This window comes from Nicotiana tabacum, chromosome 16 (genome assembly GCF_000715075.1).
Source record: "Nicotiana tabacum cultivar K326 chromosome 16, ASM71507v2, whole genome shotgun sequence".
NCBI lineage: Eukaryota > Viridiplantae > Streptophyta > Magnoliopsida > Solanales > Solanaceae > Nicotiana > Nicotiana tabacum.
The window spans coordinates 33,092,911-33,116,985 of NC_134095.1; the positions used below are offsets into that span (position 1 = coordinate 33,092,911).

At 38.3% G+C, this 24,075-nt stretch overlaps 2 protein-coding genes across 3 annotated transcripts; both read left to right on the forward strand.

Annotated features, from left to right (window-relative positions):
• The first annotated feature begins 310 nt into the window (after positions 1-310).
• Positions 311-1,983, forward strand: LOC107784895 (putative transcription factor bHLH107). Of its 2 annotated transcripts, none has more exons than XM_016606088.2 (2): positions 311-535; positions 1,387-1,983. In XM_016606088.2, the coding sequence occupies exons 1-2, from the start codon at positions 311-313 to the stop codon at positions 1,864-1,866; spliced, it is 705 nt and encodes a 234-aa protein (XP_016461574.1). In that variant the 3' UTR covers positions 1,867-1,983. The 2 variants fall into 2 exon arrangements, 1 of the variants encoding a protein (XP_016461574.1); XR_012699771.1 differs by lacking the exon at positions 311-535 and adding an exon at positions 564-730 and having other exon boundaries at positions 1,387-1,519.
• A 423-nt stretch (positions 1,984-2,406) lies between these two features.
• On the forward strand, positions 2,407-11,546 carry LOC107784896 (AP-4 complex subunit mu-like). The gene is made up of 13 exons (XM_016606089.2): positions 2,407-2,576; positions 3,666-3,760; positions 6,775-6,978; positions 7,620-7,736; positions 7,858-7,986; positions 8,388-8,517; positions 8,710-8,813; positions 8,931-9,035; positions 9,228-9,322; positions 9,519-9,606; positions 9,709-9,769; positions 9,895-9,968; positions 10,864-11,546. The coding sequence occupies exons 1-13, from the start codon at positions 2,519-2,521 to the stop codon at positions 10,960-10,962; spliced, it is 1,359 nt and encodes a 452-aa protein (XP_016461575.1). The 5' UTR covers positions 2,407-2,518; the 3' UTR covers positions 10,963-11,546.
• The last annotated feature ends 12,529 nt before the right edge of the window (positions 11,547-24,075 follow it).

The following is a 24,075-nucleotide window of genomic DNA, read 5'->3' on the forward strand; positions in this document are numbered from 1 at the left end:
ACGGTAAAAAGTCAGTCCCACTCTTAAGGCTCGTCTATATCTATGTTCCAAACTATCCAAACAAACGCCCTTTCCTCACCTGTCTTTCTGTCTCTCTGTTTTCTTTCTTTCTCTGTTTTCTTTCTTTTTTGCTTCATTTAATTTTATATATTTCATCATCCCAAATCTTTCTTACGTACCCAATTCTGATCTTCTTTCATAATAATAATAGGAGTAACAATAATAATCTCTCAATCATATCTTTTCTCTCCTCTTTAAATTCCCTTTAATATCACCTTCTTTATTAAACGATCAGTTTTGTTCTGTGAAAATGTTATCTTCATTACAAGGTTGTAATGGATTTTTACAGCGTGCAAATTCTGTGCAACTTCTTCATCAGAGAAATTGCAATATGGTTGATGAATATGGAAAATCAACAAGGAAAAATAAATCAAAAGATGCAGCTTTAACACATGCCATGGCGGAACGTAAACGTAGAGAAAGAATAAATGCTCATCTTCATACTCTCAAGAAACTCTTTCCCCATCTCCCTAAAGTATGTTCTCTTCCCTTGCTATCACTATTGTGCATATAAAAGTCTCTGTTTTGTTTTTTGTTTTTATTCTTTTATAGATGTCTACTATGTGTTTCTGCGAGGAAGCCTCGGAGCAACAATAAAGTTGTTTTCATATGACCTATGGCTTACGGATTCGAACCGCGCGTGGAAGTAGTCACTAATGCTTGCATTAAGGTAGGTTAACTACATCACACCTTTTAGGGTGCGGCCATTCCCGAACCCGTGTCAGTGATACCTTTTCTTCTACCTCGGTTCAAGTGTTTCTATTTTGGATATCAAAATCTATGTTCTAGTTGCATGACCAAAGGCATATTTTAATGACACAAGCAAAAATACACCGAGTTTAAGTTTCACGAATAAATGGTGTGCGAAATATTTATACAATCAGATAGATTACAAGATAACTATATATAATAAGTGGAACTGCATTGATTGGCCTATATAATTTATACGAAACCACACATTTGTACCTTCAAAATCTTTGAGAATACATGGACGTTGGGTCATTTTATTTTTTTCTTTCGTCCAATTTAGAAATGTGTAGAAAATAAGAATTACTTTCACTGATTTGGGACACAATTGAATTAATTAATTTAATTTGTTAACATTAATATTATTAGTATATATTTTCTTATCATTAAGTGATATAGTACTTAAATAAGTTTTAACATGACAAACATTTTATTATTATGTATTGCAAGGCTTTCGAACCTGTAATAGGTGTTTTCATATAAGATTTGATAGAAATGATATTACTAATTTGCTATTATGTATTAAGCTACACTTAAAATATTACTGTATATAATTCAAATTTGTACGTGTCAATGCAGAAGGACAAGTCAAGAGTGCTAACTGAAGCAGTCACTCAACTTAAGGAACTAAGGAAGAAGGTAGCCCAACAAATGGAAACCCAAAAAGATAGTGAAGGAAACTACAATGGGTTGTCATCTTTCTTTTTACCCGGTGAAAATGATGAAGTATTACTAAATTACCACGAAGAAAGTGACAGTGATGAACGAACGGTCAAAGCTACGGTTTGTTGTGAGGACAGACCGGGGTTGAACCGAGACTTATCAACGGCGGTACGATTAGTTCAAGGGCGGATGATCAAGGCGGAGATGGCGACGGTCGGAGGCCGGACTAAGGCGGAGATGGTGGTGGTGTTGTGCAAGGTTGGTGGAGGAGAAAAAGACATTGGACAACTTAAACGGGCTTTAAAGGCCGTTGTGGAAAATAGGGCTTTGGGCTTGGGAAGTTCTCTGAATTTGGGCCGTAGATTGGGCGATAATAAATGGGCTTGTTTTGGTTAACTTGATCTATCTGCTTGTAAACGGGCTTGACTTTGTTTTGATGAAAAATGGGCTTGTTGAAGGTTTGACCTTAGAGTTCACAATGTATAACATATTGTGAATGGCTAACTTGGCTATTTATAGGTGTATATGTGTCTCTTTTTTTAATCTAATGTGCATTGTATTTACAAGGTTTATTGGACTTTCTTTATTTTTATGTTATATTTTGACTTCTAGGGTAAACCAAAAGAAAATTTTGATCCTTTTCATTGATCACACGATTAACATTCCATTTAGAATTACACGCTCATTATTTTTTATTACGTGTTAACATTATAATTACACTCCATTTTTTCCTAATTCCTATTGACATATAACAGTAATATGTAAATAAAAAAATGAAGTAAGCTCTAATTAAGAGACACTTGCTAATAAAAAAATCCACAAGCAATAAATGGTGACCAAGATAAATAATTCAAACAATTAGAAAAAGGAAAAAGAAAGGGAAGGAAAATGGAAAAAGGCAACGACAAAAGCATGGGGATTGGTTTACTACAGCAAAGCGAAAAACGACGTCGTGTGTGTGGACCGGGTTGGTAATTCCAGGCAAGAACACAAGTATCAGATCAAAACGAAGGAAATAGCAAACTCACAGAGCTCGCTCAAAACAATCATGATTTCTCAGTTCTTCGTGCTTTCTCAGAGAGGCGATAGCATCGTCTTCCGTGACTGTGAGTTTTTTCCTTATCTCTGCGATTAACAATGTGTATTGCATAATTATTTCAGATCTCATTCTGGTATAAACTATAAAGAATTACATTGTGGTTTTCGCTTCATCGATTCTCAATTCGTAGCTAAGGATTGAAACTGCAATTATTTTTACTTAATGAGCACTTGAATCAAGTTTCAGTTTGCTGATCTGGAGTATAGAACTAACGAGCTTAAACTAGTTGGTCGCTCTGACTTTTTTTTATTTTTATTTTAAATTTTTGGTAAATTTCTATGGAATACTAGCTGTTCTTTTGGTTTATAGAGTTCTGGACTGTTACAATTTCGTTACATTTTTCTCGCTATAGGGCTTAGTGTGCAATGGATTGACTGGATGATTGTGACTTTAGGCTCACGAAGTGCTATATAGTGGTGAATTTGGCAGTTTGTTAAGGAGTAGGTCAAATGAAACCGAGCTTAACCAAGTTGAGTTATTTTTGTCAAATTATGAGATATTTTGCAAATAAAGTCTGGCTAATCTCTTCCCCTTACTTTGAGCTTAAGATGTCAGGTTTCATGTTTAAGTCATGTTTATTTATAGCTGGATTCGGAATATTGTCTTTGTTCGGAGTGGAGTTGGGAAGGGGGGGGGAGTAGGAAAAGAAAGGAGTTCAAATTCTCCAAAGTGCGTGATTGTTTGTTTATGTTATTAACACTGGGTCTTCATTGTTGTGAATGTAACCACTGCCTGTTGAGCACGGTTTTAGTGCTTGTGATGTGTTCGTTGGAAAAACTATGAAATAGTGAATTCCAGCTACCTTCTTTTCCAAAAGAAAGTAAGGGCACTGAGGACAGGGAAATGGTTTATGTAACTAAGTTAACTGCACATAGCGATTGGAGCTCTCGTGGTAGTTCTTTCCTTATTTTCATTTTTATTGAGATTAATGATTCACGCTCTTTCCTTATTTTCATTTTTATTGAGATTAATGATTCACGCGGATCATCCGCCCTTATCTTTTGGAATCACTGCCCTTATTTTCTTATTTTTGTTTCTCTGCAATATAAATGAGGCTGAATCTGATGAGTTTCCCTTTACATTTACATGAAAGCAGATCGGGGTGATGTACCAAAAGGAAGTGCAGAGATCTTCTTCAGGAAAGTAAAGTTTTGGAAAGAAGACGGTGGAGAGGAAGCACCTCCTGTATTTGTAGGTATTCTTTTCTTTTGTAATAGATGAAATTTCCGTATCTTTTGTTGAAAAGAGTTATAAAAAAAATTGTAAAGCAATGACTTATCACCACTTCTCTTTTCTGTCATTTATATCTGAAAGAATTTCCGATTATCAGTGTGGTAGCACATTATCCATCTCACTTCATTTTAATTAATAGAAGAATTCCCTCTTAGGATTGGTTTAAGAGGAGCAGAATTTTTAAACAACTAGAGACATTCAACTTCATTGATCAGTCTACCTATATAATATATTAATATTATAGAAAAACGTTCGACTCCAAGTGTCCGTTGAGCAGTTCGGAAGTAGTAAAACGAGTGAATGAAGGTCCTCAGTAAACCATTCTAAACGCCACAGTCTAGCCCGTTAGGCTTTCCCTGACTCATCGCACTGACAAAATTCTATTATCCGTATATGGCCCTAAGCAGATCAGTTTCCTTATAGTAGGAGGTTTCAAACGTCTCCTCAATTTTTTTTTTTTTTTTGATGAAGTAATGTATTGTATTAAAAGGCATCAAGAAGATGCAAAAGGTTACAAAATAAAACTTGGTTAACTCCATATGGAAAAAAAAAATTCTAGAACCTTGAGTTAACCAAGAGCAAAAGCAATGGTTAACTAAACCATTGAGAGAGAACTAATGAAGTCTAAGAGGGGAATAATATCATTTACAGGGAAAGGTTACTCCAACTAAAAAGACTCATTAAACATTTAGACTTCAGTTGACCGTTGGAGTTGAAATGCCATCAAAACATCTTCGATTCCTCTCTGTCCATGAACACCAAAAAATACATGCCGGGATCATTTGCCAGATCTTCTTGATGGATCTATCAACTTTCCATAGGCTCCAACTAAGTACTGCTTCCCTTATGGTGTGTGGAATTGTCCAGCTGATACCAAAGAGTGCAAGGAACATGTTCCAAAGATCTGATGCCACTGTGCAGTGGAGTAGCAGGTGGTTAACCGACTCAGAGTTTAGCCTGCACATGTGGCACCTATTTGCCAGCTGAAAATTCCTTCTGCAAAGGTTATCCTGGGTCAGAATAGCTTCATAGAGGACTGTCCAGGAGAAACACTTTACTTTTGTTGGCAGCTTTGTCTTCCATATTAGCTTTCATGGCCAAGATTCGATCATATCATTCGAGTGTAGATTCCTTTTCCAGAGTTGCCCCACCGTAAGCTGTCTGAGACTTGAGGATTCCCTCTAGCATCTTCAACTGTATAGGTCTAATAGCTGATTTAGCTCCCAATCCTGCATATTTCTTCTGAAGTGGAGATCCCATGTGTTCCCTTCTCTATTTTGTGCTATAGAAGAGTTAGGGTCAGAGGCAATCTGGTAGAGGCCTGGATGAGAATCTTTCAGGCGTTGATTGTTGAGCCATCTATCCTTCCAGAATTTAATGCTGTTGCCATTCCCAAACTTATAGGATACTTCTTGAAAGAATGCTTCTTGCAGGTTGTTGATGTGCTTCCATGGGCCAACTCCATGTGGAGCTCTATTTTGCTTGGTGCACCACCTGTCTTGTACCCCATTTTTAGCATTAACTACCTTCTTCCATATGCATGTTGATTCTTGAGCATACCTCCACCACCATTTCATGAGCACACTCTTGTTGTGCTTGGTCAAGTCTCTGATTCCCAGACCACCTTGGTTTTTTGGCATGATCACTTTTGGCCATTTCACTAAATGGAATTTATGACCTTCACTGTTTCCTTCCCATAGGAATGATCTCCTAATTTTGTCCAGTTGTTTCTGCACCTTATTTAGCATAGGGAAGAGGGACATAATGTAGGTGGGGATACTGTCTATAACACTGCTGATTAAAGTTAGTCTACCACCCATAGACAGATATTGCATTTTCCATGTTGCCAATTTTTTCTCCACTCTCTCTATTACTCCATTCCATATCTCCGTTGCCTTGTATTTTGCTCCTAGCGGGAGGCCTAAGTAAGTTGTGGGAAGGGAGCCTATATTGCAACCCATTAAGTTAGCCAGCTCCTCCAAGTTAGGAACCTCATTCATTGGGTAGATCATGCTCTTCAACATATTGATGTGCAGCCCTGAGATTGCTTCAAACAGAAGTAGAGTCAAGTTTAAGAATTGCAATTGAGATCTCTCTGCTCCACAAAATATTAAGGTATCATCTGCATAGAGTAAGTGAGTGACTGTGACTGAGGTATCTATGTTGTTTCCCACCCTGAACCCCTCAATCTACTACATTTGTTTTGCCTTATCTAGCATTTTACTTAAGCCCTCCATGGCTAGGATGAATAAGAATGGTGACAGAGGGTCACCTTGCCTTATTCCTTCCTGAGGGGAGAAAAAGCCCACTGGAGATCTATTCACTAGTATTGAGTACTTGACTGAAGTAAGGCTGTATTTTATCCATCTGATCCATCTGATCCCAAACCCCATGGCTTTCAACATTGCAAATAGGTAGGACCAGTTGACTTTATCAAAAGCCTTCTCAACATCTAGCTTGCAGAGAATTCCGGGGATTCCTCTTTTCAATCTATCATCCAGCATTTCATTGGCTACAAGTGAGGCATCTGTGATCTGCCTATTCTTCAGGAATGCGCTTTGCTCTCCAGAAACCAACTTCCAAATTACTATCTTCAGTCTCTCAGCTAGAGTTTTGGCAACAATTTTGTAGATACTTCCAATGAGACTGATAGGTCTGAAATCTCTGAGTTCTCAAACGTCTTCTCATATTAAAATCCAAATTATTCTTCCTCATTCATTAAATGCAGTTTCTATTGGATTTGTTGATTTGTCAAGAGGATTTTTTATGGGCGAGTATGGAGTTCATCAATTCAAGGCTTCCCACATATGCCAGCTTGAAAAGATTTCAACTGACAGATAATTGGTTAAAGGGGAGCTGTCAACGACCATTGTTTTGTTTATTATGCGTATTCCTTCTGCATGAAGCATTCAGTTTCGCAAACTGCAACTATGGAAAGAGGTGCTAATATTGTTCTTTTTTTTTTCTTGCAGAATGTGGATGGTGTGAACTACTTCCATGTGAAGGTAGTTGGTCTGCTTTTCGTCGCGACATCTAGGACAAATTTGTCGCCTTCTCTTGTATTGGAGCTTCTTCAGAGAATTGGACGTGTAATCAAAGATTACCTCGGTGTTCTAAATGAAGATTCGTTGCGTAAAAATTTTGTGCTGGTGTATGAGCTTTTGGATGAAGTTATTGTAAGCCACTTGCCTTGTGCATATTTTCACGATCTTGCATTTCTTTCCTCAGATAATCTGCAACGAATTAGACCCTCTGCCCATTTGTTTGGGACAATTTGATTTTTTAAATTTGATGCCAATGAATTCAATTATTATTATTATTATTATTATTATTATTATTATTATTATTATTATTATTATTATTATTATTAATATTATTATTATTATTATTATGAAGTTCTTCATCAAGTTCACACCGTATTATCATAGATTTTTTCTTAACTCCTTAATTATATCTACAATAATCATATATTCCTACCTAAACTCTTTTATATAATTACATCTTATAAGGTTTGTCCTCAAGTTCACAATATTTTATATATTGCGACATAGAAACTTAGGCAACTATGACAACAAATGACTAGTTTCTAAAACAGTGAAAGTTTTCTTTAACTGAATGTTTCTTTTGGGTACTGTGCAGGTTTTGATTTCTTTGGCCCCATTAGGCATTTATCTCTTGAACAACATTATCCTTACTTTGTTGATAATGTCTTATGAGTTATTATCCGCTCACAGAAAATCCTGATTTATCTGAATCGTCTGTTTGAAGTCGATATTATGTTCTTAAAATTTTCTTTATATTCTCCTTTTCGTGACAGGATTTTGGTTATGTGCAAACAACATCGACAGAAATCTTGAAGTCTTACATATTTAATGAGCCAATTATGGTTGATGCTGGCCGTCTGCCACCTCTTGGTCCTGCTGCCATGTTCATGGTATTTTATGCTAACTTGGAAGTGTTGTTCTTTAAAGGACCAGACCGGATATTAGTTTTCTTCATTTTCATTTGATTTATAACTGTACCTTCGTTTATGCTATTGACCTTGTTAAATGCAGCAAGGAACCAAAAGAATGCCAGGGACAGCAATTACTCAATCTGTTGTGGCAAATGAACCTGGGGGAAGAAAGAGGGAGGAAATTTTCGTGGATATAATTGAAAAAATAAGCATTACTTTCAGCTCAAGTGTGAGTTTTCTACTTTGATTCTGAAACTTCAATTGTTTCTCTCCTGTTGCAGCAACATCATGGGATGCTAAAGCATGTCTTGATTTGCTCATTGAAGGGAAAATTACTCGGAGTAAATGCATAGGAAAGATTGTTGAACTGAAACCTTTTAATTTTTGTTGTTGTTTCCCTATGAGAAGATATTAGGATGGTTAATTCTGATTTATGTTAATCAAGCATCTCTCAGGCACTCAAATAGATTCTTTTTCTGATACTGATTAATTAAAAGGTTTAATCTCATTTGATTGTAGTAAGTTATTTTTTGTTAAGTACGATTCCAATAAAATATATTCTTTATACGTGTAAAATGCATGGTTTATCTGTCCTTTTAGTACGTTTTCTTATCATTACAATGAATACAGGGATATATATTGACTTCTGAAATTGATGGGACCATCCAAATGAAGAGCTACCTTACTGGTAATCCAGAAATTAGATTAGCTCTAAACGAGGATCTGAGCATTGGAAGGGCCGGTGGGAGATCAGTTTACGGTAATCTAATGTTCTAGTCACTAATGGACTCCTGCATTTTTTCTGCAGAATGATGATTCACCATATGTTAATTATCTTGCAATCTGAGAATTGTGTTGCTTCTAAATTGCATTTATTTCTTGTATTCCACTTATCCATGTGGTGCAATTGGTATGATCTAAGAAGTGATGATATCACATTTTATTCTAATAGATTATGGAGGTTCGGCTGGTTCTGGAGCAGTAATACTGGATGATTGCAACTTCCATGAATCTGTGCACCTTGATAGTTTTGATGTGGACAGGACCCTGACTCTGGTGAGTGACATTAGAAGTGAAGTTAGAGAAAGCATGTTCTTGATATATTTATTATGTTTTTGTGATCGATTGTTGTTTCCCTGTGAGATCTGATGCTAAATCTTGCTGCTTTATTAGGTTCCACCTGACGGTGAGTTCCCTGTCATGAATTACCGGATAACCCAGGAATTCAAGCCTCCCTTTCGCATTAATACTTTGATTGAGGAAGCTGGATCACTTAAGGTAGACAACATTTACCTCCAATTTGAAAAAACTAAAACTCCTTGTAATAAGTTGTGGTTTGGGTAGTTGTCTGCATATTTGTTGTGTCAAGGAATAGAGTGATAGCACACGCTTTCTGTAACCTCTTTTTTGCTTTTTGTATTGTCAGTTTTATGAGTATGTAGATAACCGGGACTTCTTTTGCTCTATTAGGCTGAAGTCATCTTGAAGATCCGTGCTGAATTTCCTTCAGACATCACTGCGAATACAATCTTGGTGCAAATGCCGCTGCCTACATATACAAGCAGGTAGTCTTCACTTTAACCCTCTGCTCCGGAGCATCTTTATCGACTTCTTTTTTTTTTGCTGGCATTTCTTTTTGGGGCATTCTCATCGTCAACTGGGCATTCTGGTACTCTCTAATCTTGCATGTCATTTGGAGTATTTATTATGTTGAAGGTGCACCAAAGTAACTGACCTTGTCTACTCTCACCAACTTTGTAGAGTAAGCTTTGAGTTGGAACCTGGAGCAGTTGGTCAAACAACTGATTTTAAGGAATCCAATAAGAGGCTTGAGTGGAGTTTGAAGAAGGTAATATATCCATCGTTCTCAAGCAATTCTTCTTACCTAATCTAGGCAGACGTATTATCTGAAGGTTCTTTAAAATAATTACTGATCTGCAATTTGATACAGGTTCTCGGTGGGTCAGATCATACATTACGTGCCAAGCTAACATTTTCGCAAGAGTCACATGGTATAAAGAAGAAATATGCCAATCTCGTTTATTATTTCAGTACCGTATCCTGCAGTTCTGTTACCAAACATCCCTTCGATACATCGTGACTTGATTCTTGTAATTCTCCTATGGTCCTAATACAGGAAATATCACCAAGGAAGCTGGACCAGTGAGCATGACCTTCACAATCCCAATGTATAATCCTTCAAGGCTTCAGGTAAACAGTTATCTGATTAGATTTCTAGTCATAAGTTACAAGAAAAACAGCATCTCACCTAGTAGGAGTATTAAATTTGTCTGTTCATTATATACCAACTCGAATTTTGTTTTGGTTTAGGCGAAGAGCTTCCTTTTGATCTTTTTCTCTTCTCCTATGTTCTAGTAAAAGGATTACATTAAATGAAATAAATCAATGATAGTGTCTCTGGACAAGGAATTGTTAGAAGGAGATCCTTTTGGACAACAGCTAACTGAGAAAACAGAGGTGGGGCTGCATGAAAATTTCCTCAAAGTAGTTGTTTCATCAATTTAGCTACCTCATCTCTTCAGCAGAGGTGTGATATCCATTTTGAAGGAATTGAGATTTGAGCTGGAGAGATGAGTGAGGTAATCACATCAAACAAGGTTTGTTCTCGAGAGAGGCTGTGATAGAGATTGTTTGTCAGGCTGTCCTTTGTGATAATTAAGGTTGGAAGGCTTGTATAAAGGGGAAGAGAATGATTCGGGGTAGGGAATGAGGGACATATGTTCAATAACTTCATTTGTCAGACTGCCCTCTGTGATAACTAAGGTCGTGGAAGGCTTGTCTAAAGGGGAAGAGAATGATTTAGGATAGGGAGTGAGGGACATATGTTCAATAACTAATGTGATGTGTTGAACTGTGTTATACGTTGGTCAATGTCATCTAGCTCAAACAGATACAAAAACCAAACTTTTAGATGTTTCCAGACATGAGGCAGATAACCCTGCACAAGAAATAAAAACAAATAAATAATTGTTGGATAAATAAATAAATGGTGTAGGTGAAATCTTATCTCTTCTCCACAAGTGATGGATTGGGGTTTGTTAATTTTTTATATATCTCTAGCCTGATATCTGGATTTTTGTTGCAGGTGAAATATTTACAAATCGCAAAGAAGTCAAAAGCATATAATCCTTATCGGTGGGTGAGATATGTGACTCAGGCCAATTCCTATGTTGCTCGTATATGATGGCTATCGAGGCCTTTTCTAGCATTATTCCCTTGGTTTCTCCTTCTCTCTCACGTTTTCACATGTTCCAAAACTTTTTTTGCCCATTCAGTTGAGGTTATCTTGAGTTCTATATAGTCTTTGCTAACACTGTTTTTGGGCTTTCAAATGTGTGTACTAGATTGTCTAGATAATGATTCCAAAAGGAAAAATAAAAAACGTGTTCTCTCGTGATTCTCAATTTTAAACATTGTGCAATTAGTTGAAAATTTTGCTAATGTGACCCCTGAAATACAGATGAGACATAGATAGTAGTATTGTTGGGTACCTTGTAACGAAGTGGGATTAAATGAATTATAGCATAGAAAGTTGATGAATGTAATTACTTGCCAGTAATCAGCAACATGGTATTGCTTATTTAATATTTAGTCCATGGCTATCATGGCCTATGGTACTTGTTGAAACTGTTGGTGCAATCATGGCCTATAGCCTTCAATTCGTGAACGCGGGATTTATTTATTTTTTCTCTAACTTTTGCTGTTCTTGAGACGAAGAAAGGTTCGAAACTATGGTGTTATGCCCATAATTTGACCAGTGATTTAAATTATTCTGCTTTAGAATCTATTGTTTGGAAGTGAGAGCGAGCTGGGGACAGAAGTAGAATCCAGCAACGTTGGCCCCCAGAATAGCTTCCTATTAGAATGTGGACTACTAGTAAATATCTTAGGTGTCTTTTGAAGTCTTTATCGTTAATGTATCATTGTGAGAGCTTCCATATTAGTCTGATCCAGAGAAACGGGTTTTGGGCCCACACAATCGTGGGAAATTAACGTAAATAGTCGTGTATAATTTATGTATATCGGCAGGGGTTGTAAACATTTTTGGTCGAACTTCCAACTGTGAAATTAACCAAAATTATTAACCTTTGTAGAATGAATTATAATTGATGGAATGGATCCATACGGGTAACAATTGATGCAGACAAGTAATGCAGAAGAATAAATCCTTGTTAGGAAGACATATTCATGGGAATGGATTCCTAAAAGCATGCTTTTCACAATGGCTTCGTAAAACATTATGCAAACCCAAGAACTAGTAATTAAGATTCTTTCAAAAAGTATCACATTTTTATTTATAGTTAGATGGTGATGAACTGAAAAATAAGGTAGCTTAATCCCTACCTACAGAATGGACTCAAAGCAACCTGTAAGGCTAAAACTAAATCACCGACAAGGAATTGAAGCTGAATTCCTTTGATTTTCATGTTTCTTTTATAGTATTAGTGAGTATAGCTATTTTCAAGACCAAAGATAAAAACTTTCAATTGTAAAATATTTCACCTGGTGTGAATATTTTAATGTTGATTTATACACAACCTGTCAAACATTTAATTCAAACAGGCCTTGCAATCTTACCAAACATTTCATTATGCATGTCAAAAATTCGGAGTAGAAAGACTCTTTTCTAGCTGTTAGGACTGACTGCAATTAAGATAACAGAGTAAAACTTCTATAAATACCTCTTCGTTACACTTTTACTTGTCCCCTTCTACAATAAAGCTCCATTTTAAAAAGGATAAATCACTAGAACAATTCCATGTGCCCAAAAGAATGCGTCACCTTGAAAAAATAACACATTTAGCATGAATATGGTTTGTTTTAATAAGCAAACAAAACACAGAATTAACATAAAAATAATTTATAAAGTCGTGATCATCTGACTGGTTTAGAAAAACAAGAGGAAAACTAGAGAAAGTTAGAAGTATTGCTCCTTGAAGGAGGACGAATTGCACGTTTTAATTGAAAAAGTTATTAACATCTCTGACTATGGTTACTTTGAATTTTTTTACTTCAAAAAAAAAAAAGAAAAAAGAATTAGCATGAATTCTAGAAAACAAGGATGAACATTGTTTACCCTCAAAATCGGATAACAATTGAATTTGTAAGTGGTTTTAAGGATATGCGGATTAATTTGACACAAAGCGATAAATTAAGTTGCAATTGAAATAAACAAGGATAAAGTAAATTCAAATCACACGATTTGAACAGTTACAGTCTTGGGACGTCTGTCACACTCGAACTGGATGCACTTCGATCGATCTTAAGATATAGAAGAATAAGAGCTTAAAGAGAGAAATAATAATGTATTGCTTTGGAATGTGTGTTACAATGTGTTAAACGGACTATCAAACCCCCTTTATATAATGGAAGAGTCCTACTTTAGGTACAATTCTATAAAAAAATCTCTTGATTTGCTGATTGCCGGTTCCTTGTTGATACGTGCCGAGATTCCCGCTGTAATATCCTACCAGTCACGGATATTTCGGTCTTCTGTTGGTTATGCTAACGATGTTTCTTCGAGTTCGTTCGGGGTTAGGGTCAATTCCAGGATCACAGACTCAATGTTCTCGAAGACAGGCGTTCTGACCCCAGGTTCTAGCTCGGTGGGACTTGGAGTCGATCTTCAGTCCTTTATTGCCAAGTTCCGAGCCTGACCTACCATGTCGTAGGTGAGCTCGATTTCAACCGTATACAGATAGTTCCCTCATTTCTCGGAGAGTAGGCGACGAGAAACGACATGAGCTTCCGATTCTTACTTTGATACCCCGCGACAGAAACGACAAAACAAAAAAACATCTCGTTAGTCAAGTCTTAATGGCATTAAATGCTTGTCAGTTGTCGGTCGGCCACTCCTGAATGCGAACCGTCGTTGAAAAACTACAAATACCCCCTCCTTTGTTTATTCAAACTTTACATCCAAACCTTCTATCTTCATACCTTAGAGATCTTAATATTCTCTAGCATTTATATCCCGGTTATTTGAGATCTTTTACAAGAACTTTTGTTCGTCTTCATTCCAAACCATCAAGAGTACTCCTTTAACTTCTTCTTTTTCCTTATTTTCTCCTCCATTTTCAAAGAAATGGCAAAGACCTCAAAAATCATTCCCAAAAAAGAAACTCCTTCTGCCTCGCGGCCGGCTACCGAGGGGATCATTTCGCGTACTACTGTCAAGGAACCAGTACAGGAACCTCCGTTGAAAATGTTCGTCCTTGGAGGATGTTCGGCAACCGCCGATTTTAAGGTTGAAAAACCTTCCCCCGTGCAAGGCCGGTGTGAGGAGGTCTCGAGGTACATATGCTCGATAACTGAAGAGGTCCTCCCTATGGTAAAAAGGATTGAAATTGGGTTGACAAGCATGTGGTGGTTCTCCGAACCCAATGAAGACATCACCACCCACGTCGAGGGATACTTAAGTGTTTACATTTATCCCTTTACACTAGGCCTATTGGATCCGGTCATCATCGACTTCTACAAAATATATGAGGTATGCCTCGGTCAAATTCACTCTTCATTCTGGAGGATCGTAATCCTTCTTCGGTTCTTCGTGAGCAAGATCGATGGATGCTCGTTCAACCGTCGATCACCTCATGCGTCAATACAGTCCTCGACTCTTTCAGGGGGGAGGGGGAAGGGAGAGGCTAATCAAGTTCGCGCGTCAGGCTAGTAAAGCCCCGTTCTCGAGTATTGATGAAGATTGGGATCGAGGCTGGCTAGGCCGTTTTGTCCGAGTAACGACCTCGGACTTGATCCCAGCTGAGCGCATGCCATTTCCCGAGAAGTGGAATATATCATGTAAGTAAAATTTCATTTCCAAAATTTTATTTTACTCTTTTTTTCTTCCTTCTTATTGGTGCTTTGTGGTGGTGCAATTGTCGCTCGGGTCCCGAATACAGTCCCTCGACTCAAGGAGTGGGTCGAGGGCATCGTTTTACAAAAGCCATATTCTGAGCATTCATGGCGTGAACTTTCGAAGGCCAGTGGGAGGCCCTTTCTCATGGTAAGATTCCTTTCCCGAGTGAGTAATGTTTGGGTTCCTCTCGTGTTGTTAACTTCTCACTTGTTTCATTTTCTTTTGCAGGTTTATCCAAGAACGTCACACTGAGGCCTCCATCCGGTAGCGAGAACTTCCCCGCCGAGTCCCCTGCTCCGAGATAGGGTGATGAGAAGAAAAGGAAAAGAGCTCTGAATTCTCCGAACTCAAAAAAGAAAAAACCAAGGAGAAGGCTGGTGTGCAAATCCATAGAAAACACCAGCACCCGAGCGCTATCTTTTGGCTCACTCTACCGGCTGAGGGACGAGTCCGAAGAAGAAGGAGAAGCATTTGACATGGTGGCCTGTGAGCCGTCGTAACTCCAGAGGCAAGGGGCCTCTGAACTAGAGAGAGACGAGGCTAAATTGCCTCAAGTTAGGGAGGCCATAGCCGATGCTTTCCAGCCAGAGAGAGGCGAGGCTGATTTGCCTCAAGGTAGGGAGGCCGACGAGGAGGCCGTGATCGAGGCTTCTCTGGATGTGCACAATGCAGTGAAGGATGCACTCGGTGTGATAGACACCACCGAGTTGCCTTCGTTCTCTGAGTCCATGTATAACGAGGCTCAGACAATGAAAGAACGGCCCAACGAGGGGCCCACGAAGCGGAGGACCCCTCCGCGACTTTTTTGATGGCGTGGATTCTACCGCACGGAGGACGTCACCGGATTGAGTGACTTAGAGGTGCAGAGGAAGAGTCCATCTTTAGGAACAAGAGGGCCTTCCTCAAGCCCGAAACTAATCAATCGGTTCCCAGCTCCGAGTGTGGATCCTCGGAGGGTTCAAGCGGATCCGAGGAAGGAGGAGGCTCCGAAAACCCTGGCGACGAGGCGGGCTCTGGTGAAGACCTGGCCGTTTAAGTGCCTTGTACATTTTTCTTTATTTTTTGTATTTTTGTATTTATGTACTTTTTGTCAAGGCTGTGTGGCCTTTGTAAATACTATATGTATATATGATACACAACTTCTTTTTCCCTCCAACAATTTCTTAGTTTTGTTTTCCTTTGCTTTATTATTTATATTTGAAAGGATCGAAATGCATTAGCATGAAATAGTTAGGTCATGTTCGGAGGTTCGAACAAGCTTTGCCTTCGACATCATTTTGTTAAGGCATCGTGGGGGTTCGGTCTGACCGGAAACTTTTCCCCAAAGTATTTATAATTTTTTAGATCATAGTTTGATGAGGGTAGCCTTTAGAACCGGTTAAGAAATTTTGAACGCCTTATTTTTTGTTACGGGTCTCGGACGTCTCCGAGCCTTTTTAATACAACCATAGCTTTTTTAGCTCGGGTGTTTCCTAGTGGGCTTGTTACCTCGACTTATCTGAGCTTGCCTAAGATAACGGTCCCCAAATGGGGATGGCCGTAGCCTTTAAGGTTCGGGCGCCGCCTAATAGGTCTTGTACCCCCGGGCTCTGATAGCCCGGGCCATCCGAGATTATCTTTGGTTGACAGTCCTCGAGTGGGAGCGATTGTTTGAACCTGGATTAGGCGTCCCTTGGGCTCAATACCTTTAGGGGATCAGATGTAGTAAATTCTTTAAAAAAAAATAATTTTTTAAGGGACAAGATATTTATAGGCAAGGTTGAGACTTTTTTTTATTCTTGTGCATAATAGTTACACATGTGTACAAGCTTTGTGCCAGGGCTCGAGTAGTCTATGCGGGCACGGTTCATTTGACTGTTTGGCCCTTACAGTAAATCCTATCGATCGAGCCTAGACAGTTCAATCACAAAGTTTCTTTCCTTGCTAAAGTCGTTAACCGAGGGTAATGCCCCTAGTGTTCGAGGTTAATGATAGAGAAGCCTGGAATACTGTAGATGCGATCTTTTACACGGATTCACGACCGGCCTTCGATTCTAAGTTAGCACGATCTACTGTTGCCTCATTAAAAACCTTGTCGGAAAACCTATTTGGGATAAAACCGATTCAAGGGAAAAAGAGTGCAACACATGCTTTCAGGCCTAAAAATTGTATTGTTCCTTGTTGGTTACCTGCAAGTGTTGGTTCAAAATGTGAATAAAAGAAATATATGGTGCCGTACCTTAGCAGTAATATCGTTTCAAGTGAGTTATATTCTAGTTGTTTGGTAGTTGCTCGTCGTTCATTGCTCCGAGTTTGTAGGACCCCTTTCTGGTGATCTCGATAATTTGATACGGACCTTCCAGTTTGCCCCCAACTTCCCTTCATTCGGGTTTTTGGTGTTTTGTGTAACCTTCCTTAATACCAAGTCCCTGACATTAAAGTGTCGAAGGTTGGTTCTTCGATTGTAATACCTCCCGATCCGTTATTTTTGGGAAGCCAACCGGATGAGGGCGACTTCACGCCTTTCATCTAACAGTTCCAGTCTCGTATTCATGGCCTTGTTGTTGGACTTTTCGGTTGCATATCGGAACCTAAGACTTGGTTCCCCCCACTTCGACCGGTATTAGAGCTTCGGTGCCGTAAACTAGTGATAACGGGGTGGCCCCGGTACTGGACTTCGAGGTCGTACGGTATGCCCATAAGACTTCGGGTAGGATTTCCTTCCATTTTCCTTTAGCGTCGGTTAACCTCTTTTTGAGGTTTTGGAGTATTGTTTTGTTGGTCGATTCTGCTTTTCCGTTCCCACTAGGGTAATAGGGTGTTGATAGGATCCTTTTGATCTTATGATCTTCGAGAAGCTTGCTTACTTTGCTGCCGATGAATTATTTCCCGTTGTCACACACGATCTTGGCCGGCATTCCGAACCAGCATATGATGTGGTTGATCTCGTCTAAGTCACACCTCTATTTGAGGTTATGAAATGGTCGATGCAATAGTAATACCCAACTGAGAGTCGGGATCGAATTCCATAGGGATCTATATGAATGGGATTTAGGAGTATATATTGTGGTGAATAAGTTTGAACTATCTTAGATTGCACTTCCACAAATATAGTTTTGTTTTACTTCTAAAATTATGCTAAGGTTTGTAATTCTAAAATTATGAAACTAGAGAATATTGTTTTTGGATGTTTTTTAAAGATATAAAAAGGTCTAGGGCTATGACCTTCACCTAGGTGTTTGCCTAACGGGTTGCAGACTTTAAAGCTTGTTTTGTCGGTGGGGGTGTATTATAGCTATCAACACCTAATTACCCACTCAATACCTCTCAGTAAGAGTGTTATTTTTCCCAATTTAGCTTTCTCAAGTCCAAATGGGTATTGAACCAAACCGTTGATAAAATGCTCAAGTCGGGTTTTACTATCTCTAGGTTCAACCCTTTAATTGGGACTATCAATCTCTTGATTTCATCCCAAATTCTTGTTAGCTAAGTTTTCCTAGACTAAGTTTCTCTTTCTCAAGTAGAGACCAAGTCAAATTGGCATGAACTAATGTTTGCAACCATTAATTCTACAATAACAATCAAGAATAAGGTTAAATGATAAACACCCAACCATAAACAAGCCATAAATTAAACACCCATTAGGTTTACACACTAGGGTTAGGTCACAACCCTAGTTAAAAATCTAGCTACTCATAATGGGTATGAAATAAAACAAGGTAGAAAAGATGATAAAACTCATTTTCAAAGATTAAAAGATAAAAATCCAATGTTAAAACCAAAGTAAGCTAAAGTTGCCTAAAACAGCAAAGAAAAACGGCTACAAGAGTTTCTATCTTCAAAACTTGACCTAAATTCTTGAAACTATTCTATTTATATATACACAACTGGAAATTTCGGAAAAAATGCCCTTTTAGAGGTTCTGCAGCCGCACAATTCCATGTGTGGTCCGCACTTTTCTTCAGACTTGACAGGAGTGGAATATGTGGCTGCACAATTCTGAAATGCAGCCGCATGTCTCATGTTCTGCGGTCTGCACAAATCTAGGTATGGCCGCATAGTGCTCTTCTGTGGACCACACATTTCTGAGTGTGGCTGTAGCTTCTGTGACCGCACAATCACATTGCACTTCGGCTCTAATGGATTTCCTGCACATTCTGCGGCTGCAGATGGAATTCTGCGGTCCGCACTTTATGCCTTTGTGCCTGATTTTTGTCCTTGAGTTCAGATCACTCCTTTTTGAGCTGGATTTCATCTTTGTGACTCATTTTTCAATATTCCTACAATTAAACATATTTCATCAGTTTTCGGGAATATAATTAGACACTTTTGGACTAAAATGAAAGCTAAAAGGCGCTAATAAGTAGTCAAAATCCCCACTTATCAACTCCCCCAAATTTAAGCTTTTACTTGTCCTCAAGCAAATAAAGTAACTCTCACCTCCACAAGTTAAGAGCTATTCTAGCTAATCTAAGATGAATCATCACACATAAATTGGGACCAACAATTACCCACAACACTTATGAATTATCAATAATACAATGATTTGAATTTTTAAGCACAAATAGTTCTAATGTAAAACTTAAGCATCAAGATTTGACTTTATTCATCAAGGAAGTTCGCTCTGTCATGTAGGTCATTGTGGATCCCAAACTCCTCCTCTTCTATTCTCCGTTAGCATATCTCACTTAAGAATGTAGCACTCAATTCAAGGATTTGTGAAGAGTTCGATCATCTCTCTCAAAAGAATGTCACAAGTACGACTCTAAGTACCATATGCTTGCCCCTCATGTAAATCACCACTAATGTAAGTTCACTCGGCTTGAAATTATGTAGGGCTTTTTCGGAATGTAATGAAGGCTTTTGGACTAAGGTAGGAAATGTTTGAATAGAACTGGTTCATCTTTCTTTAAGCACTCCATTTTCTCTTTTTGGCTCATGTTTTGTCGACTCTTTGAGGAATTTTCTTTTTCCTTAGGGGAACTAGAGAGACTTAACATCACTCTTTCTTGGTCATTATATTCATTTTCTCCTTCTTTGTTTTCTCCATGCTTTGCATCGTTGCTTTTCTTTGAAACCTTTCAACTTTTCAACTTATTCACTTTCTTTTAGCATTTTTATTTTGTTCTTTTTTTATTTTTCTTTGCCTTTCCTTTTCTTCATTTTTTTTCTCTTTTTGTTCTTTGATACCACTTTCAAACTCCTCGTCTCTCCCCCAAACTTATGCTTTAACCAATTATTTCTCAAGAGTGTTAAGGAAAGCTTGGGTGCCAAGAAGAGTCACCACAAAATGGGTAATGGCTTGTAACATGGTTATCAAATGAGAAAGGTCTTAGGCTCAAATGGGTTGACTAGGGATAGCAACATTGGTGGAACATGAAAAATTTCAAGCGGGTCAAGGAGGGCCTACAATCACTTCTCCTACAATCACTTCTCAAACCAAGCAAAACTTAGAATTTTGCCTAGAAATACATTCGAGGCAAGTTCTAGACCATTCATATGGGTACTTGGACTTGCAACAAAACATCTCACCTCACACATCTGGATTGTTAAAGAGAATAGAGTCGAGGGCCCACAATAACCATATTCAATATTGAAATCACTAATGGTTGTCGAGCCCCCTTTTTCTCGCGAAATCGGGTTTATGACATTTGGGAGGACAACTCATGAGAAGAGTCACCACCTAATGATTAAAGTGCATTAGGACACTAAAAAGGGTTTGTTTTGAGTAACCAAAGATTGGGTAAGGACTTGAAATTATCCCAAGGGGAAGGTGTTAGGCACCCCTCAGGATCCACTAGTGTGGTTCCCGGTCAGACAATTATTGTGACTTTAAGCGCAAACAACACGTAGGCGAATAAGACTTCAAATAAGAGGGGATTTTGCACATGATGGTTACAAGTAAGAAAACTAAAAGAGTTGATTTTGAAGAAACAGTTTGAAATGTTTAAAAGGGAGAAATAAAGGAAGGGGGGGGGGGTCCTAGGTTTATTAATAATATGGATCACCCCACACAACATCCGGTAATCACTCCTCAATGAGGGGCTACACGTGATGTTACCGCGTGACCATCATATCTATATCTACCCTTCCCGCCTTTTTTAAGGTATTAAAGCGCGGAATGGTCTCGTTTACTTATTGCATGCTATTACCCATCCCGATCCTATCAGTCCCGGAGGTATTTGGGACTACTAATCCTAAAGGGAGGAGATATTGGGCTTATTTGTGGTTTTAAAAGGGTAAAATACTAAGGCGACATACAAAATTATGTATAGCAAATTGGGGAAAGCATACAGCAAGTAGAAAGGCTCAGATACACCTCCTTTAAACAAAGAAAGCAAGTAAGTAGCATGACTTACACATACTATTTAGGGCTTGATTAAACTTAAAGGTTGAGGCAGACTGATTTATCACATAATTTAGATAAGAAACCCGAATCAGGCCTGCCTGTTGGTTGTAGTTAATAACAACAGATTCAATTTATAAACTTTTACCCTATGGCTTGCCTAAGTGTTGGACGAAAACCCTATAAGCATGATATCTACAGACTTCAGGAACAAGGATATGAGATGATTACATACTGATTTAAGAGAAGCTGACAGTTATTAAAGAAGGGCGAGTTTTAGCAAAAGATCATAAGTTCTGCAACTGGTAATGCATCACTATTCCCGGTTTTAGACTTATAAGCGAGTGAAACAGTTTAGACTTGATTAATAGCTCCTATAGGCATGCTTTCTACGCGTTGTTGATTTTAAACACTTTCATAGACATAGTAAAATGTAGAAACCCTATAAGTATGATATCTAGGTGCTGAATTTCGTCATGACCTAATTGCGGTTGATTATTAAGACCTACAAACATGATTGCCTAATGAAGAATGGATATGCAAGGTTCAGAAAGACGTATAGGCATATTCTCTATGTGCATATGCAGAATTTAGATTTTTAGGTAATTATAGACATGATATCTATATGAGAGAATGCAGGATTACTATAGACATGGTATCTATATGAGAGAATACAGGATTCCTATAGACATGGTATCTATATGAGAGAATGCAAGATTCGAGAAACTCCTATAGGCAGGATATCTACCCCTTTTGCATACATGGTTACCCCTCCCTTTTTCACTAGCCATCCCCAAGAGTTTACTACAAAGTTATTACAACCCAGAAAAGTAAAGTAAGAAAAAATACATTGGAAATTAAAAAGTACAACCAATGAGAGCCTGATTCAAACTTCTTGTCTGAAGTATGAAGTAAACCAACTCCAAGAGGTCATATCTCAAAGCCTTTCTCCCATTTGAGGTGTATCAAAGTTCCCTAAGAGTCTCATATGAACTCTAGGCAGTGCTTACACCCAAATGTATCACCAGATTAGGACATAGTGCAGTGTGGAAGGGCCAACCCTTAGGTGTCCAAGTTCAGAGGGAACTCAAGGTCCCAAGGCAAGGCTCACAAGAGGGGGCAGAACTTAGGGACTAAGAGAGAGTGCAAGTGCATGAATAGAATTCTGAGAGGGGAAAGGGAAAGGGAAAATAACTCACATCAATACACATAGGGGTATAGCAAATGGGGAGGTGGTAAATAGGCAAAGACAGGCTGATGGGCATACCCAGCAATGGGAAGTGTTGGCACACCCATAAGCTTGTTAGAACACACTGTTTAGAGGTTAGGATCCCCTAAGGGACCAAGTTCAATCCATGGACAATAACTTACATATTGCCATGTTTTAATCCATAACTCAAAACACATAAGAGTGTAGGGAGCAGGGATTCATAGCAGAAACAGATAGAAAGAAATCAGCATGCTAGTTTAAACATTGAACTCTACAGAAACAGTAAATAAACATGGAAAACACATTGTTGTGATGCTGAAGCTTAAATTTGAACATACCAGTTTCAAAGAAACAAATAAAGGAAATGCAGTAGGTCTTGTAAACAGGCCACAGTACAGACAAGAAGAGAATATCTCGAGAGAGTGTGCGTTCAGAAGGATTGTTTTTTTTTGTGAAGAGGGTCGTGCCTTTTATAGTGCAAAAATCTGGCAGAAATAAGGTAAGAAAGCAATTAAGGAACTGAATATCAATCAAGAATCAATCACACAAGACTTCCTTTAATTAAGGAATTCAGATTCAAATGGGTAAAACTATTTAAGGAAAGTAATTAAACAAACACTTTTGTCCAAAGTAGGCAATTAGGGGCGAATACATAAAAGTTATTTAAGGACAGGGTTTTGAAGTATACGGTTGTACAAATAAGGTAAAAATCAATTAACAGCCAGTAAATCAAAGGCCAGGGATCTTGTAATTATTGACCCATGAATGAACCAAGTCGCAAAAGCTGAGAAGGGTCTTAACTTAGGTCGAGTCACAGAGAAAATTCGCAAACAATGGAAAGAAATCAATCAGACCATATTCAGAGAGAAGTATGAACTAATCACAAATTTGAAAGCCACTTTAGAGGGAAGTTCATTATATATAAGGAGCATACGAACATGTTAAGAATGAAAGAAGATTGTCGTGTCGTTGTAAAATCGGTAGAAAAATCTAGTGTAGAAGAGTTTAGCAAAAGGTCAGAATCATATGAAAATAAGGATGTCCAAACTCAGTTCAGAGACCCGAAGTTGGTCTGAAAGAGTTAGGGATTTTGAAATGAAACCCGAGTTCAAGCAAATCACATAACCAAACTTGGAAGACCCCCTAAATTCTAGGGTTTTCACCATTAATCAAGTACAGAGATGAGAAGGCAAGTGATCAAAACAGGCTCAAAGGTCTCAGAGAAGAACTGAAACCTCTTGCATGTTTCTTTCAGCAGCAGAAACTCATGAGAAAATAATGATAGCAAGTAATACGCAGATCATAGTAGAAGAATTCAAAGAAAATAGAGTAGAAGAAGCTAATACGAAACATAATGGAAAAAACTGATAAGAACAGTAGAAGAAGCATGCTAAAAAGTAGGTGGAACTTAAGAACATAGTAATGAAAAATACAGTAGGAGAAACACACCAGAACACTGTAGAGAAGAAATACAGTAGAAAAAGCATACGAGAATACAGTATAGGAAAATACAGCAGAAGAAGTATACAAGAACATGGTAGAAGAAAATACAAGGACACAGTAGAGGCAAATACACACATAAAGGAAAAAGGAAGTCAGAGAAATATTTAAATATTTTCCGAAAAACCCTAGATCAGAAAAGAAAGATTTTGAAAGTAGTTTTTTATTTTGAAAGAATAGTCAGGAAAATCGTTTAAGACCTTAAGGAAAGCATGGATCTAGAACAGATCTAAGGAAATCGAAAAAAACCTCGAAGGGTTAGGGTTTTAGAGGAACCCCATTAGTGAGAAAGGCTTTGAAGAGTCACCGATCTAAGTCGGAGAGGCCAAAATCAGGCTCGAACAACCATGGTACGCCGAAATAAGGCCGGAGATGGCCGTGGAACTCAAATCAAATGAAGCCTGGG